This window comes from Ips typographus, linkage group LG2, assembly GCF_016097725.1.
Source record: "Ips typographus isolate SLU linkage group LG2, UJ_Ityp_2.0, whole genome shotgun sequence".
NCBI classification, from domain to species: domain Eukaryota; kingdom Metazoa; phylum Arthropoda; class Insecta; order Coleoptera; family Curculionidae; genus Ips; species Ips typographus.
In genome coordinates this window covers 15,912,313-15,931,243 of record NC_138423.1, presented here as the reverse complement: position 1 = coordinate 15,931,243, position 18,931 = coordinate 15,912,313, and the positions used below count along the sequence as shown (strand labels likewise).

Below are 18,931 nucleotides of genomic sequence, written 5' to 3'. Positions count from 1 at the left end.
TGGAGTTATATTATTTCACGGTCAAAGGTACCAATTTAATTAGAATAGACTCTGCAATTTTCATGCTTTTTCACATTTTTTTTTAAGTTAATTTCATAATTTCATTGTTAATTTTGTCAAGGTTTTCGAAACGGACTTCCTAAAAGTACAATAGTCAACAATCACTGTTTTCTGACATGCAAAAGGAAGTATTTAAATTTCTTAAGGAGTGTCGCGATCTTGACTCACTCTTAAACTGATTTGTTTTTAAAACCTGCTTATTAACGCGTTCATAATGCACTTGGATGGAATTTTGTAAGTATGTATACGTTGCTTCACCTTGCTTTTAACTGGTCGTTTGATTATGATGTTCGTGGGAATGCTAATGAAATATCTAGAGGTTAGTACTTAATTATACGAGCCTAATTTATTAAGTTATGATGTTAGATACAACAAATTAAAACAAATGTATACAAGTTATAGTTACAGGCAACTACTTTAACATCCTCACTTTTCTTCCTTATTAGTTTTTTCAACCTCTTTTTCAGTCGGGTCATCTTTTTCATTTTTAACTCCTTCTTCTTCTCTCCTGTAGCGTTGAATTTCGTTACCACCCAAATGTCTTCTTAAGGGTAGGTGATTGTTGGGCGCTATCATAAGCAGATTATTGCCATTTCGATCGCACATGGGCAAAGGATGGGAAATTAGCACGTTACGTCTTAATCTAGCTCTGTTTCTAGCCATGTGATTGGATGAGAAAGGGTGATATCTGTTGATGGTGTGTAGGTCTTCGCATTTAATGTTTACTTGGGTGTTGGTTTGCTGCCATTCTAGTACGTTGCTAAGAAGACGTATATATCTATAAAAAAAAATAGAAAACAATACCATAATATAACATAAACAAATACAAAGTGGAAGTATAAGGAATTGAAATAAAGTGGTGTAGAAATATGGCTCCAAAGCCATAAGCCAAAGAAATTGACCGTTTGTGTTAAGAACAAAGTTTTGAAATCCACAACACTTATGTACCTACATGTACTCGTACATACCAACAATTGAATAGGGTCACTCTATTAGTAATTGACCACTTAACAAGAATTTTCACTTTAGCAAAGTATATCTTTATAATTAAATTCTTAAATTTACATGAACAAACGTAATGTGCCAGGCTCTCTCTCTAGTCGTTTACTTCATTGGTTGAAATGTCGTGATCTTAAGTGTATCATTCATGTTATGGTGAATGTGATTTCTCTCCATTGATCTCTGTCAAAGGTTCAAATTGCCTTACCAATCATTTTGTATGCGCTCAAACTAGAGACCCTCCAATTGGGTTGAGGGATTTGCGCGGTGCTGGAGTTTTGAAATTATGACACTTGTGTGTAGTGATTTTTGAGCAATAGGTAAGGTAAACTAGAGTAGGGCAGCTGAGTAAACTGCTAGAACCTTAGCAGAGCCAGAGATAAGTTGCGTTACTCTTACCTTCAAAGTGAAGTAATGAAGTATTGGATTAGTTTGTGAGAAAGAGTAAAATATAGGTAGGTTGCAAATAGCAAAAGTACCTTTCAAAGTGACAAATTTGGGATTGTTACTTGATTGGCAGTCATATTGGGATAGCGTTACTAGGTGATGGTAAATTTGAGAGAGCTTGTTTCAGAGAGTGTTTGTTTCGAATTGCAGGTTGATTTTATAGCCCAAAATTCGGTTTCCCACACCCGTCCAAATGGGCTATCAGGGGCCTAATTCTTGAAAGCAGGGAACGGAATTCTCAAGAGAAGTGTTGATAGAATGTGACAGAAGAAGCTGACAATGGCGGGTTCCTGTCGCATTCTACAGGTTTTTCTCTTGATAATTCCTTTCCCTCGTGTCAAGAATACGCACCCTGGGATAAGTTTAAACAAAGAGGGCTGGAAAGGGTGGTATTTTTCATTGTGCTAAAATATGAAATGGTGAAGCAACGAATAAGGTTTTTTCTACAAGCGTGCGCAAATGATAGCATTTCCGCACTATTTTTGTTTTCGAAAGATTGGAGAAGAACTTTCTCGATTTTAGTCTCCTATCCAAGGAGTTTTCTACTCGTATAAGACTATAAATGGTTGGTACTTTTACTTTGTTGCAAAAAGTTCTTAGGTTTCTTGAAATTCCTTTAGATGCTGAATTCTCTTGTTTGTGTAGTGTCAAACAATTCGGAATATTTTTGATTCTGCAGCTGTTTGATGGACGCAGAGTTCATGTTGTGATGATTTGCTATCATTCACCACACTTGGAGAAAATTATTAAGCACCTACTTGAAGGGTGTCAAATGAGTATAATTTGTTATCCATTCTATTTATTCACGTTCTCCAAGGCACAGTAACTATCTCTATTTTGATCCAAAATCTTCTTTATAAAGTGAGTTCAGTTCATTTAATGTTGCAGTTCTACTTCAGAGAGTTTTTCTAATATCCAAGTTTCTAAAAGCTTTTTTCATTCTACCTCCTATTTGCTGCAAAACCTTTCTCAATATGTTATTCCTTTATTTTACGGTCTCTCGGACACATGATGAAGAGAGTAGTCACTAAAGTTGATAAACTACTACTCTCTGTTCAGCGACTTAAATGTGATATTGACTGATTGTCAAAATGATTATAGTTTTAACAGTTAGAAGTCACTCGAAAAAGAGAGTACCTACTTATAGTCAGATGATTACAATTTTCAGACACTTTTTGACACTGCAGGTGATTTCTAAGACTTCATAGACACTTGATAAAGTTTGGAATTTTTTGTGGTCCCTAAAATCTACTTCAGGGTTATACAACCTAATAATTAATGTTCATTATACAGTATGAAGCAAATGTATGGAAACCTTTGGACATGTCGATGGTTATTTATGACTGCGTTTCTCTTTCAGAGAATTTCATGTATACAGGGTAACCCTAAAAAAAGTTATCATCAACTTAAGGTTTACATTTTGGAATTCTGTATTGAATTTCAGATAGGTTTTATGTATCATGTCTTATGTCTATAATGGTCATCGATATATTTGTCATTAAACTTAATAGGAACACTGAAATATAAACATATTTACCATCAAATGTCAGAAAAAAACCATCTGAACTACACACACCGCAAAATTAGAGAAACGGTCAAATTTTAGATTGCATCCTTGTCTATCTTTAACTTTTAGAAAGTGTAAGTTATATAAATGAAAGTTTTATACAAAAAAACATTTACTAATTAGCGCTTTAATTTCAGTCTTTGTCAGTTTGAACTATATCAATTAATTTGATTGGTTTACTACATATAGGTTTTGTATGTTTCTTTCTGTTAATACTCATTTATAGAGCCGTGTATTTACCATTACGCCAGTTTTTTAAGAGCATTATATTTACGGTTTAAACAATCAGAAAGTACTTTGATATTAGGATTACTGTTATTATTGTTTATCTGCTATACAGGGTGGTCCAGTTTTAAGTGTCAATAATTCACCATTTGATAGCTAATCAAAAAATAAGTTGACTTGCATTATGTCATTTTTCTGCAAAACGTTTCCTAAGGAAGATACAGTCCTCCAAATTTCCATTTCAAAAATCGTTTTATAGTTTAAAACTGAACATTCAAGACTTGTGAAAGTCCAAATTTGTACTCAATAGTCTAAAAACTTGCTTTTTACTACTAGGAATGGTCTTATATGATTCGCTTTCTCAGACTGCCATCCTGGTTGAGTGTCTGAAACTGGCATTCAAGAACTAAAAAAAGTCTGGAAATCTAGACAAAGATTGTATTGTGCATGAAACTCATTTTTTACTACTAAAAGTTGACTTTTAATGCTAGAACGGACCTTACTAGGACTAAAGAGAGTCCAAAAGTATATTTTCAAGACTTTATTTTATTTCTAAAAATTAGTTCTCAAGACTAATATTGTAGCATTTGGTACCAAATTTTTTTACTTTTATTACTGAAGAAACTTGACTTTTGGAAATAGTCTTAAACTCGATTTTTCAGTCTTAAAAAGCACTAAAAACAGTCTGAATTTCTTAGAGATGCTACAATTTATTGCACCTATGAGTGTAGAAGTCAATTTAATAGTTGAAATAACATTTTCAAGACTATGGTCAGTGGACAAACTGGTTTTTAGGCCTGATAAGTCAAAAACTTTGTAGATAGTCTTGAAACTCGATTTGAGGCACTGAAAACAGCCTTAAAACACTAAAAACAGTCTAGTTTATTAAGAAATACCCGAATTTTTAGCACTGAGGTGTCTAGAAGTCGATTTAATAGTGACAAAGCTTGGAATGCCATTTTAAGTCTATGAAGAATGTAAAAATTGTTTTTTAAGTTTGCTATGTCAATAACTTGGTGAAGATAGTCTTGAAACTCGATTTTCCAAGCTGAAAGCAGTTTTGAAGCACTAAAAATAGTCCAGAATTCGAAGAAAATGAAAAGCAAAGTAAAAAGCACGAAAAGTTAGTTTTTAAGACAATTTTCATGAATCTAATGTCAATGTCCTGCATCTAAGACTATTTACAAGACTAAAATATTGAAATTTGTCTTCAAATTATGAAAACTTACTTCAAATGCAAATTTTAAGCTTCTGATGTCACTTTTCATTAGTTCAGTCACATTTTGGGGTTCAAGTCAATTTTTAAGGTTTAAATGTATGAATTTGTAGTAACAAATTATTGAAAAAGTAGTTTTTATGTCTACAAGTCAATTTTCAGTATTAAAGTCTCTCGATTTGCATGAAAACTGGTTACAAACACAATTTTTAAGCTTCTGAAATTTTTATCTTTTCTAATTCAATTTTCAAAACTAAAGTCTTTTAGTTTGTCTGGAAACTATGAAAACTGGCTACAATAATATTTTTTAAACTTCTTAAGTGAATTTTCCGTTTCCAAGACAATATTTAACTTGGGTTGGGTTAGTTTTGGGTCTTTGACCGTAATAACGTGTAATAAAGTGCTTGTTCCAAATTTGATCAATAAATTGCTCCAACGGTTTGACAGTTATGACAAAAAAAACCGATTTTTTAAACAGAAATTTGAAGGGCTGTATTTTCCTTAGAAAGCACTTTTCAGGAAAATGATATAATGAATGTCAACTTACTTTTTAATTGGCTATGGATTGATGAATTATTGACATTTAAAACTGGACCACCCTGTATAATAATATGCATTTAATTTCTAACCTTGCTAAAAGTGGGAGAGTCTACTGTTTCCGCTTTGTTTACCCATTTTTTTGTTATCAACAGATTTTTTGGGATTACTTAATAGTTATTTATACAACGTGACTTATTAATCACCTACCTTATAGCCATTCTTAAAATTTCATTTTTAGAAAGTTTCTTATCAGGGGGATGAGTGGGCACCAATTTTCTTAATTCCGCAAAAGCTCCGCTGACATTTTGCTGCCTCCATCTTTCGCGGCTGTTCGTAAATATTTTCTTTACAAATCCCCGATGATGTAATTCTTTTGGGGGCTGAAATTAATTTTACATTTTAACATTTATTTAAGGGCGAGAAAATTCGGTATTACTTGAATTGAATTGTGCGGTGAGTATCTGTTGAAATCGAATCGTCTTTCATCGTCACTATCCACCAATGAAAATTCATCAGAAAAATCATCGTCGTCGGACATGGAGTCGTTTTCAAGGGGTTTACGCCCAGGTGGAGAAATGGTGGTCATGGCGTAATCCATATTGTCACCTGGACCTGAACACTCTCCAAACCCATCTTGAGAGTGTTTTTCAGCCATTGTTGTTATGAGAGGCTGAGTGAGTCAATATTTGTTGAAAATTATTTTTTTTTTATTATGAGTTGTAAGTCAACAAAATATTTACCATTTTGTATTTCAAATATCGCAAAATAATGAAAACACTTGTCCAACTACATTATTTAAAGTAAAATCACCAGCACAACGCACACACGAACTATGGTCGAAACTTTCAACTTTCCTAAACGGAAATGACCGGAATAACAATTTGTGATATCAGCATCACACATCCTCGACGCGGTCCTTATCAGCAGAATCCAGGCACCCTCTTTTGGCCAATCAGAGAATGGAAATTGCCGCGATGGGGGTGGATCGGGATTTGTTTAGGACCGCCCTTCTGGCACCTTTATTGCCAGAGAGGAGGGTGGTTTATGATGTATTAATAATTGATTTTAGATTTGGATTTAATATGAACAGAGAATAAGAGCTGAATTTAGTTGTATGGAGACTAAAATAAAAAAAAATCTAATTTTTCCATAAAAAAACAATAACCAACATTGTTTTGATGTCAGAGTTTAAAAAAAAAGAAAAAAGTTAAATGTCTCGAAAGTGGTAGAGTTACGGAAAATTTGCAAAAGAACAAAAGTATTTAGAGTAACAATCTGTACCCAGTGGACTAGGTTTACTTCCTTTTAAAACCGTGTAAACGCATTTACAATTGGCAGAGCATTAATATCAAATTTAATTGTTTCTGGAAAAGTGTTCAATTATGTTGCGGTTTGCACGAAATGAAAGAGCAGGTCTGCAGAATTTTGAAAATTTTTAAAACGAAAAAAGTCGAATATTTCCTTAAAGGTTGGAGTTACGGAAATACTGAATTAGACCACAAACGTTTAGAATAACTTTCTGCGTCCATAAGACCCACTTAAAACCATGTAAACGCAGTCACAACTGGCAGACTTAATTAGATTATAATTATTTATGAATTATATTTTTTTGTTTTTTAAACACCCTGTATATGTTAAATCGTTTGTGCACGAGGTAAAAGAGTAGTTACAACACATAGCAGTACAAACACACTGAGCTTTGTACAGAACGGCTTTTGAAAAAAAGCAAAAATGTTTAAAATAGCTTTCTGAACACAAAGGGCTGAGTTTACACCCACTTAGAACCGGGTAAACGCTGTCACAACTGGCAGGGCAATTTCAAATTTAAACGTTTTTTTTTTTTTTTGAACGCCCTGTATATGTTCAATTGCGTTCCTGTTAGCACGAGATGAAAACAGCAGCACAAAACGAACATATTGAGTTTTTTCAGTCGCTGAAATACCAAAAATTATGGAGATATAAAATTTTCAAATTTTATACTATTACATAAATGTTGAAAGAAAGCAAAAAATATTTAGAATGGCTTTCCGCATCCAGTAGGCTGAATTTACACCCATTTAAAACCGGGTAAACGCGATCATTACTGGCAGAGAATTACCATTTCATTTAACTATTTTTTTTGAACACTCTGTAAACATACACAACATGTTGCTGTTAGCACGAGGTAAAAGAACAGTTTAAGACAAACATTTGAACATGGAAACTTCAAAAATGACGAAAAATTGTTAGCAATTTGCTAAAAAATTTCAATAGTTTCGAATATCTCGGAAACGAATAGAGTTACGGAAATTTTGCAGGAAACTGTCTAAATTTTGTAGTCCTGAATTCTCCCGAAATTTTAGTTTGTTGGGCACTTAACTTTTTCTTTAAAACTCACTCCAATTATGTTTGGCAGGTAAAATAAACAATAAAGTGGTTTTATTAAATCCAACCTTGATTTACAACTTAGAAAATACAGTTTACTTAAAACAATACCATTTACACAAGCTTGCAGTCATTCTTGATTAGATATACAACATTATTGTTACGTTCTTAACTATTAGCAGCAACACTTTAGTACTTAAAAATTGTAGTCGATAAATGAAGTTTTTTTTATAATTCGCATTGCTTACAGGTTACACTTTACACAATTTATTGTCTACTACTTGTCCTGCATCTTTGAAGAGCTTTTTGTTAAAATCCTCTAATTTCGACAAATTATGAACCTCAACATTAATATGCATATCTACTGATTTTTTGTTACTACCATTAAATGAAGTTTTATAATAGTCTATTACAGTATAAGATAGGAAATATTCAAAATGTTTCCGGAAATTATTTTAACTCGACAGTAATGAATATTTTCATCAAGTATAGTATACGATTTTACCAGCCTGTTCCATGTCTCAAAGACGTTCATTTCCAAACAGTTGTAGTGTTAAAAGTAAAAGGTAAACTTACCACTGTACAGGATGATCCAGTTTCAAATGTCAATCTAATAAAATGGAGTGATGGAGTCCACCTCCTCTTGTCCCAACAGCAGCCTAATGTGACCCGTGCTTTAGGGATAACAATATTTTAAAGGGCTTAGGGTAATATGCTGTCATTCATGGGAATTCTACTAAAGGGGTTCTCTCAACAATCTTGTTCATGGAAGAAGAAGACAGTTTAGAAACCAACATTTAGTAATAAGTACCCAGTTTAAGGAAATTAAACAAAAATTACTTTAAACTGATAAAACTTTACTTTGAATTTCATAAAATGTTAACTAAAATTATCGATAACAAACGTAATTAATAATTTTGTTAGATGAAGAACCCATAAGCAATGTTGGTTTATTTCGATGGAATTTACAATACTGACCATTCACCTTAAGCAATATTTTAGACCTACATATTTTAAAATCGGAGTCGATTATGGAAACTGGTTTTAATAGTAATTCTAATAGTTAATCTGCTTTTAGTAAGTTCATATAGAGTTGAAAATAAAAAAACTGTATTCACTTTTATGCTTATCCCCCTGAAACCGTTCTCAGCACGGTTTGTATCGCAGAACCACATTTCCAATCTGTTTTTTATTACCTTAACACGTGACTTTATAACAATAATAAATCACCCGGCATACACTTTTATTTTGTAATAAAGTACAACGTTTAAGTTTTCACCCCTAAACTTTATGAAAAAAATTGCCCAGTCCCTCTAGGACCGCCCTCAATAAAAGCAAACACCAAATCAGCCTTAAAAGCCAATATTTCCGGGCTAATACATTCATGAGAATATTTTTATCTCGATTAGGGCTGGTATCAGCTTCGGACAGATATTGGTGTTGTTATTGAAATCCCATAAGCCCAAATTAAGGGAGAATCTGTATGGCAGAGTTCGGAGATTTAGAGTAACATTGCCTTCATAAGTGATTGCTCTAAAGTTTGAGCAGAAAGTAACAGAGTATACACTAAACTTATTAACTGTTATTTCTAAGTATTTATTACGCTAAGGGGTTGCTTTAAAAACTACATATTAGTGTAGTGTATAACTCTAGAATGAGAATTTTGTTATCGTTGCCTCTGTTTCTGCCCCCCTAAGCAGCCTATTCGGGGTGTCATGTGCTCCACCCCAATTTATGCGGAGGCATATTGAAGTGTCAAAATACCCTTTGTCACCACATTAGGTTCAAGTGTGCATCCAAATTAGGTAAACACTGTTTGAACCAGGGTGGTTATCTATTATGGTGACTTCTGGGAAAGTGATTCTTGATTTGTTTGTTTTAATGACAGACAATAATAAATTCTATTTTATGAGTGGTACATTTTCGTTTAGTTACAGTGCATTTCAATAACAATAATAATTATGTATAATATGTTCAACAGTAATCATTTTTAGAAAAATGTATAGTTTGAGATAGAGCAATTACCAGAAAAATCTTTCATTTTAAGGTGACTGCAAGTGGTTTTTAGCTATTTTTTATTCGATAGAATTTCTGGGCATTTTGCCTTTTGTAAATCAGAAAAGCAACCAATTTTTGACATTTAATCTGAACGAATTATGCAAAAACACATTTTTTTGCGTTTATTTTAGTTTTTTGTGCTTATTTGCTACTATTTTTTGTATGGTTCTATTTTGTATAGCTTTATTTACAGTTGCAATAGCTCTGTAGTTTCTCACCAACAGTATAATGAAATCAATCTACTCAGCTGAGTACACAAAAATATGTACCTTTGAGTATATGTATAAATATCAACACATCAAATTAATAATAGAAAGTTCTTTGGACTGTATTTCCGTTATTTTTTACGTTATTTATCAAAAATGCGTTTGTTAAAACGGTATTAACGTATCACGGTATTTATAAAGACAGTTACCGGAATTTACAGTAACGTAAAGTTACGTCAAAGTTGTCAACTTATTCAAAGTTCGAAGTTAGTTTACCTGTTTCTGTATGAGGATGACGTTTAATTTTTGTTTATTTTTTTTTGAGATCTTATTATTAGAGAAAATAAATTAAGCAATCAGCAAAGAAAGTGCGATTAGAACAATATAAAATATGTAAAAAAATTAAAAATTGCATTTCTGAAAAAGTTTTGTGCTTTTTCAAGCGTTTTTACAGATTTTTATGCTTTTTTAAAGAAAATTGTTTTGCTTCTTAAGTGCTTTTTTCACGATTTTAATGCTTTTTAGTCCGGACCTTAATAATAATACTTTTATCAACGACTGGTATGCTAATGATGCATTACACTACACCATTTCCAAATGTAGTTCAGAAAAAGCCAAGTGAGATTCATTCAGAATAAGGAACTGCAATTCAGAAACCATCAAGTGAAATTAGGAAAAAATCAATTTAAATTCGGAAACCATCAAATGAAGTTCAGAACATTGAAAGGCAATTCCATAAAATACATTATCTATAGATAACATTACCAAAGCTGAAACTCCAAGACACTTAAATAAATTAATATACTTTACCTACGACCTCAGTGTAAATAGCTAATTACGCATAGTTTTCCGTTACATAATGAACCTCTTTACGCACAGTTGTAGAAAAAACGCACAGCTGTAAAAAAAGCGCACAGTTTTAAGATCCGTCACAAACTATCGCTCTAATGCTAGGAAAAATTGATTTTGTTTACATATCTTCCTTTATCAGAGTATATTAGATGGAGATCATCGCGTAATGCATTGTTCATACAGTTTAAAGTAACTACCACTTCGTCTAGAATATTATCTGCAATAGCAAACACATCAAGTAATATTACTGAAAGTTTTCCCTTTCTTCTTAATAACTGCAATGTCACCATAAATAATTATTTTAAAAGCAACACTAATAATTATTAAAGTAACATAATTTGTGAATTTTTTTTATTACGTTATTATTTTTTTCTTTAGTGGAATAATACCTATGATTAGTACAAATATGATGTCAATACGTTGAAAATATACTTTTTAATGAAAAGTCACTCTGAATTATCTGAATGAATTGCGAAAACAGGACTTTCCATTTGGTCGTAGGTAAAGTTTAGTACGTCACACGTGATCTAAGGCATTTTACGCAGTCCTGGAACTTTATCCATATCGTGCGTAAAATGCTTCTTACAGCACTAGTTACGTCATATACTATAATAATACAATGAATGAATATGAAAAAAATAAAACAATTTAGGTTAAAAATTAAGCTGAATTAAAACTTTCTGAATTGCAGTTAACAATTTCTGAAATACAATTAACTATTCTAAATTATTAAACACGGCAATGGTACCAAAATGCTCTTACCACTAGTATTGTATCTAACTATAGAGTAGAAAAAGAGAAAACTAAATACCATAAGTACAATAATTACAATGGATTAACCTTTGAATTACTTATCCTCTTCTCAAAGAATTCTTACTTTCAGACTTTTAAGTTGAAATATCGTAGCATTGTTTTTATCTGCACCAATCATAATTTAAATAATAATAAAATACTTATCAAATTTAAATTACAATGAATTTAACAGATTTTTTTTGATTCACTAATAGAAAATAAATAGTTTCCCATAATCATAATGACGGGGTGTTAGATGGGGTGCAAAAGTCATTTCGACCCTCGTTGGTTTTTTAATCTTCCGTTCAGATCTTTTTTGGTGCTTGAGCTCCAATTAATTTGGATGAGGGGATTAAAAACGCGTGCCACAGCAAATTAGAATAAGGATTAGCTTGTTGGTTCGCCTCTCTTGTTCCCACGAAGATGATAAAAAAAGTTAGAACAAAACATTTTATAGACAAAAAAAAAATTTATAGAAATAATGTTCTAAAAGTTTGCAACAATTTACTTAGTTTTTGATAAAACAATGACAAACTTTCCTTCCTGGCATAACATACGTAAGAAATGTTTTTTTGAGTACAATATTTAATAACAAAACTGAAAGACTGTATTTTACGCAAAGGTATGAGCTCAATATGCTAGTTAGGAATAGCACCATTTGTATCAGAAAGCAATCTAGTTAGTTTCCATATTTTAATGTACAAGAAAGATATTTGGCGTTATTTTCCTTTTAAAACATTGCAAAAGCAGAGTAGTTTAAGAGCGGAATTCAGAGATCATGTTAAATTGATAATCACCCTCAATACTTCACTCAAATTAGGATTTGAAGTCCATCTTACTTTCTGTATTTACTAATAGTTCCAATAAGGACCTAACCTGAGTGTGTGTATGTAAAAAACTATGAAAGTATTTATCTTAATGTTTGTTATAAAGGGCATAAGAAATTAATGCTTTAATATAACTTTTAAATTAGATTGTTTGGAATACGTTTATTTTATCCACTATAAGTTATACAGTGTGGAACAGCCAAATGGAATAAATTCGATAACGAATAAATGAGAGCGTGTTGGGAAAAACGCTTGGACACGTCGATTTGTATTTTTAGATGCGCATTTATTAAAAAAAAATAAAAATTATATAGGGTGTGTCATGTGACAGTGGCCGATACCAACTTTCTTATTTTAAATACAACCCCCTGTATATTATAATTTTTTTGGATTCTTCAAAAAATTCTAGACATAATTCATGTACAATGTCCCATCCCTATCTTCAACTGTTTCGGAAATATTAAGTGTTTTCAGATGTATTACTAAAATTAATATTAAAAAAAGAAAATTATTTTATTTCACAAATAATGTAAAAAAGAACAAAAGAACATTAATTTCAATGTAAGAGATGTTCAAAATGTCCGTGAAAATAAGTATTGAGTGTAATGTAGCGAATTTGTGAAATAAAATAATTTTCTTTTTTTAATGTTAATTGTTGTAATACATCTGAAAACACTTAATATTTCCGAAACAGTTGAAGATAGGTATGGGACATTATACATGAATTATGTCTAGAATTTTCTGAAGAATCCAAAAAACTAATAATATACAGGGGGTTGTATTTAAAATAAGAAAGTTAGTATATCGGCCACTGTCACATGACACACCCTATATAATTTTTATTTTTTTTTAATAAATGCGCATCTAAAAATACAAATCGACGTGTCCAAGCGTTTTTCCCAACACGCTCTCATTTATTCGTTATCGAATTTATTCCATTTGTTCCACACTGTATAACATAAAGCGATAACCGAAAAAGATTGACAACTACTTCGACTTGTGAATGAAAAAATATAACTGATATAGAAATACTGATGCAATTCCTTTTAGGCAAATAACCAAGATAATTTTGTATAAACTCAATTTCAAGAGTTTTTTAAAATACAATTCAAATTCTTCATAATACTTTCGTCGTCTATCGTGAATCTGAAAAGCAATAATTTTAGATTTATTTTACAAAATAACGTTTTGGCTACAAAAAAATAATACTAAAATGCAACTTTGATTGTTCTATAACTTCAAAATAATAGCTTTTTGTCATTGATTGCCAAAATGGCAACTTTGGCAATGAAGACCTATTAAATTATTTTCTATTTAATTTGTCCCAGTTCTAACTAATAAAGATAACAGACAGATAGACTTTAAATAATGAAATCAGAAATTAAAATTTTACTTAAAATTATAAAAAAGGTATTATTAAAACTTGACTTTAGAAACTTAAAATGATGATGTCAAAATTGTCAAATATTACAAAAGTGGTAAAAATAACCACGATTTAGTACGTTATTATAATTGTGATTTTTTAAAACTGACAAATTTAATCTAAATTGACACTATGTACCTAATTTGGTTAATGTAGGTCATTTTTAAAAAGATTAATCATCTGTTTTTAACTTGAAAACCATGACAAAACTATATAATTGAAGATAATGTTATGAAAATATTATAGGTAAGTACAAAATTCAGATTTTTAGGCCAAACTGTTGCTTGGAAAAGTTTTTCTTTATTTTGTTAATTTTGACAATTTGGTATCAATTTAAAAATGTTTCAATTATGGTCTTGGGATTTTAACCTAAATTGACAGCGAATTCACGATCAAGAGACATGCTTTTACAATTTCAGCATTTCCAACTGTTGTATGTAATTTGTATGACTTCCCTCAGAAAAAGACGACATTTTCCGGGTCACATGACTGTTGTTGACAAATTTCAACTTTACTTTACAGTATTGTCAGCTGCAAATTTAAATTATTGTCTCGAACATGTGACGTGCTTTTACAATATGTCAGCTTTCCAAACTGCTTAAATGTATTTTAAAAACTTTTCAAGGTTAAAGACGACATTTTCCGGGTCACATGACTGTGGTTGACAAGTTTCATCTTAACTTCACAGTGTTGTCAGCTGCAAATTCAAATTGTCACGATCACGTGACTTGCTTTTACAATTTCCAGCTTTTCCATCTGTTCAAATGTAATTTACAGACTTTTCTAAGTAAAAGACGACATTTTCCGGGTCACATGACTGTTGTTGGCAAGTTTCTACTTTACTTTACAGTGTTGTCAGCTGCAAATTTAAATTATTGTCTCGAACACGTGACGTGCTTTTACAATACTATATGTCAGCTTTCCCAACTGTTTGAATGTGTTTTAAAAACTTTTCAAGGTTAAAGATGACATTTTCCGGGTCACATGACTGTGGTTGACAAGTTTCAGCTTAACTTCACAGTGTTGCCAGCTGGAGATATAAATTTTCACGGTCACGTCACGTGCTTTTACAATTTCAGCTTTCCCAACTGTTTAAATGTAATTTACAGGCTTTTCAATGTTAAAGACGACATTTTCCGGGTCACATGACTGTTGTTGACAAGTTTCAACTTTACATTACAGTGTTGCCAGGTGCGAATTTTAATTGTCACGATCACGTGGCGTTCTTTTACAATTTCAGCTTTTCCAACTGTTTAATTGTAATTTTCAGGCTTCCCAAGGTTAAAGTTTTTCGGATCACATGACTGCTGTTGGCAAGTTTCAACTTTACTTTACAGTGTTGCCAGCTGCGAATTTTAATTGTCACGATCAAGTGGCGTTCTTTAACAATTTCAGCTTTTTCCACCTTTTTAAATGTAATTTAGAGATCGAATCACCTAAGAAAAGGCCACAGGCGTCATCAAATGATGATGTCACATTATCTGTACCTCTCGCTTTAAACATTGTTGCTCTCGTTACTTTCCAAGTTGATGCAGCGAGTCAGTGGCGTGCTATTCTCTGCTCAGTGAAATGAAATTTAATTAACGTAAATAGGTGTAGTTTTTGCTTTTTCATTTCATAAATTGTATTAAAACAGGATAGGTAAGTAGGTTTTATAAAACAAACCAAATACATATACATACATAATATTGACGCTTTGAGAACAAAATTGGCCTAGGTCTCTGGTCCCATTTCTTTAAATATTAATTTAAAAAATAAACAAGAAAACAAGCAAAGGGTAAATTAAAAAAACATACAGTGTGTTTCGGTTAAAAAGATCTGTGCAAATTATTTTTCTGCTGTAGCTGCAGGGTGATGATTGATGAAGAATATTAAATACCAATTAGTTTAAATCCAAATTATATAACTTAACTTAGGGCAATGCTAACCACAAAAAAACATTGTCTTGGGGCAATTAATCAATTATTGGAAGATAAAAATAGGCAGCTGGTTTCTTTTTTCAATTATTCTTAATTTGAAGGTCCTACAGTGCAGCTAGACCTTGAAAATGAAGTCTCAAAGTAACTTTCAGCTTGCCTTTGCATCGTTTTTGATATACAGGGTTTCATGAAGAAGAGGTAATATTTAAAATTTGTTATCTTTGTTAAATTTAATAATCATATATTTTTATAAATTTGATAATTTTGTTTATTTATAAATACATATACAGATACAAATTACGAATTCATAACATAAAACAAAAATCCAAAACTTAGTCTAGGAGTGAGCATCCTAATTCTTCTTCGGATAAACTGGCATCACATTCATCATCATCATCACCAAAATCTTCATCGCTATCGTCAGATGAACCAGTGTTAACAGTAAAAATAAGCTGGTCCACTGTATCATCAAAAATATGCTCTTTTTTTATGAGCTCCTCTTCATACTTTTTTACATGCTGGCAAATGTCAAACCACTCTTTTTCAGACACCTCTTGAAATTTTTGTTTTGTTAAAGCTTCGGTATCAGACAATTTAAAAGTGGTATTATGAGCTGCTACCCAATTTTTAACCAAAGCCCAAATTTTTTCTATTGGGTTTAATTCTGGATGGTAGGGTGGTAAACGCAACACAAGATGCCCATGTTGTTCTAACAGCCTATCTAAGTTATATTGTGGAGGAAATCTAAATTTATTTTCTTGTATGATTTGATACAGCTCTGGCTTTGTTAAATGAGGATCTGCTGGGATTCCTTTTTCCACTAGCCAACTTAACATATCTCCTTTTTTAGTAGCCGTTGTAATATTTTTGTTAACAGTAACATTGTGGTAGGCTGCATTGTCTATAATAAGGACTGAGCGGTCAGGTAAATTAGGAAGCAATTGCTTTTTTACCCAAGTCATGAAATTCTCATGGTTCATATCATCATGATAATCTCCTGTTTTTAAACCTAAAAAAAAAAAAAAAATCATAGTACAAACATTATGTGTCTTATATGATGTGTAAAATGTGGTTAAACTTATTAATTACTTGTTATATAAACTTATTTTATTTAAGCAGGAGGAAGTACTTAAGTAGGTTTGAGGTGTACATAAATATTACCTGACTTAAATATAAGCAATCCATTTTCAATAAATCCTTTTTCTCCACCTGCGTGCACTATTATAAGGCGTTGTCCTTTAGAAATTGGTTTCCTTTGTCCTTTGTCATGAATCTGACTACTGTGAATGTATGTCTCATCTGTATATACAATATTGCGACCTTCTGAGCGGTATTGCACCAATTTTTTTAAAAAATTTATTCGTTTTAAGCGAATGTCATATGATTCACACAAGAATTTTCTTTTGTCTGGTGTCTCCTGCCACCTACAAAAGATAAAGTTATTTTGATGTACATGATTGCCAAGATGTAAAACATACTTAAATCCAATGTTCTTAAGCAATCGCCCTAAGCTGCTTACACTAATGGATTCAGTCAAGATTTGCTGGTCAATAATTTTTTGCAAAATACCTGTAAGATAAAAAATAATCCCATTTTAGTCTAAATTTTGTTGTTTTAAATTTTCAATTAACACATTATCAAGGTTTATACATATAGCAAACTAGGCTTACATTTAATTGTAAAAAACATGGTAAGTTCTGCTAGAAAAACTCTGAAGACTCTGTAGGTATACCTAATGTATTATAAACTTACCTTTTAATGTTGGAAGTTTTTTCTCAAGAATATAGAAATCATAAATAATTTCTCTGATTCTTTTGATTTCATCAGGTTTGATGTTATCCAATTTTAATTTTTTAATCTGTCCCTTCTTTGTAGGAGTCTGAAATGATGAGCTTGGCCCTCCCCATTCAACATGTAGTGCTTCTCTAGATATCTTCTGCACAGTAGATCTAGACACCCCTGTAGCTGCTATAGTTCTCTCTCTAAAATGATATTTATTATATTATTCAACGTTTTCGTCGTTTTTAATCAAAGACAATACCTGTAGTTTTTCAAAGGAATGGAAACTCCTTCTGCTTCTTTCTTCATAAATTCTAAGACGTTACTTACAATTTCACGCCCTTGGCTGTGTATCACAACACCTTTCTTCCCAATCTTTTTTGGAGACATTATGACAAATTAACGATTTTTACTTATAACACGTGAACTCAAACTGCGACCATCAACAATACAACCAAAACACCAGACTAAAACGGAAACTAACCTAACCTAATTTTTAAACTCAACCTGTCCGCCACTACATTTTTTTAAACTTGGCAACATCGTTTAGAGTGCCGGCTAGTAAAAGCATGTAAAAGGGTCCATCTGTCCCTGGCCGCACCCGCATTTGTTTTAATTGTGCCCAAGTAAAAAACCGTACTACGTTGCCAAGTGGCTTTTTGACCGCTTAAGAATTTATTTTCGGGAATATTTTAATAGGACGCCTCTGATTATATCTAATGCGACGGCAACTGTAGAAGGAGAAAGAAATAATTTTAAAAACTGCGTCATTGATGATGCGGTGGCCTTTTCTCATCTGATTCGAGCTCTACAGCCTTTGCCTTCGAGCAAAAAGAACAAATATCAGGAGGTAGCAAATACCCCGTTTGTGCATTAAGCGACCGAGACGGAAGTCGCCATCTTTGTCCCCCATATTCGCCTACTGCGCAATTGAATGAAACTTCCGAAGTTAGTCGGAAAAGAGTATTGTGGTATGTGAAGTTAGCTAAAAACCGCAAAGATTTGTTGTTTTTGTTTCGTTTGTTTTTCGTTCCGTTAAAGGTTAATTTTTGCAAACTTAAATTAGTAGAATTATTATTGAAGAGTGGATTTGTGAATAGTGGGCAACAGCAGATTGATTATCGTCACTGATTTTCTGACAGTTTACGGCCGCCATACTGAACGATTTTTGTCCCCCTCTTTGATTGCTATTGCTCCTTCCTGCTGTATTTTTTTATTCATTGGCCTTTTCTAAGTAACGACATTTTCCGGATTACATGATTGTGGTTGACAAGTTTCAACTTTACTTTACAGTGTTGCCAGCTGCGAGTTTTAATTGTCACAATCACGTGACGTGCTTTAACAATTTTATCTTTCCCAACTGTTTAAATGTAATTCACAGACTTTTTAAGGTTAAAGACGACATTTTCCGGGTCACATGACTGTTGTTGACAAGTTTCAACTTAACTTTATAGTGTTGCCAGCTGCGCATTCAATTTGTCACGATCAAGCGACGTGCTTTTACAATTTCAGCATTTCCAACTGTTTCCAAAAATATTAACAGGTGAGAGAACTGAATGCTCTGCTCACATTTAACTTAATTGCTAGTTCGCCATTAACTTTTAAGAGTTTCAGTTAAAAGCAATTTGTTTGTGAATCAGAATAGGTTCCGGTAAAG

General features: G+C 32.1%; 2 protein-coding genes across 2 annotated transcripts; both read right to left on the bottom strand.

Annotated features, from left to right (window-relative positions):
* Positions 1-380: 380 nt before the first annotated feature.
* Positions 381-6,407, bottom strand: HLH3B (Helix loop helix protein 3B). Its single transcript, XM_081973446.1, has 4 exons — positions 5,795-6,407; positions 5,491-5,724; positions 5,262-5,434; positions 381-838 (listed from the first exon to the last, which is right to left on the bottom strand). The coding sequence occupies exons 1-4, from the start codon at positions 5,795-5,797 to the stop codon at positions 487-489; spliced, it is 762 nt and encodes a 253-aa protein (XP_081829572.1). The 5' UTR covers positions 5,798-6,407; the 3' UTR covers positions 381-486.
* Positions 6,408-15,245: 8,838 nt separating this feature from the next.
* LOC145725056 (uncharacterized) lies at positions 15,246-18,057 on the bottom strand. The gene is made up of 5 exons (XM_081973634.1): positions 17,537-18,057; positions 17,248-17,477; positions 16,974-17,064; positions 16,657-16,919; positions 15,246-16,504 (listed from the first exon to the last, which is right to left on the bottom strand). The coding sequence occupies exons 1-5, from the start codon at positions 17,662-17,664 to the stop codon at positions 15,828-15,830; spliced, it is 1,389 nt and encodes a 462-aa protein (XP_081829760.1). The 5' UTR covers positions 17,665-18,057; the 3' UTR covers positions 15,246-15,827.
* Positions 18,058-18,931: the final 874 nt, after the last annotated feature.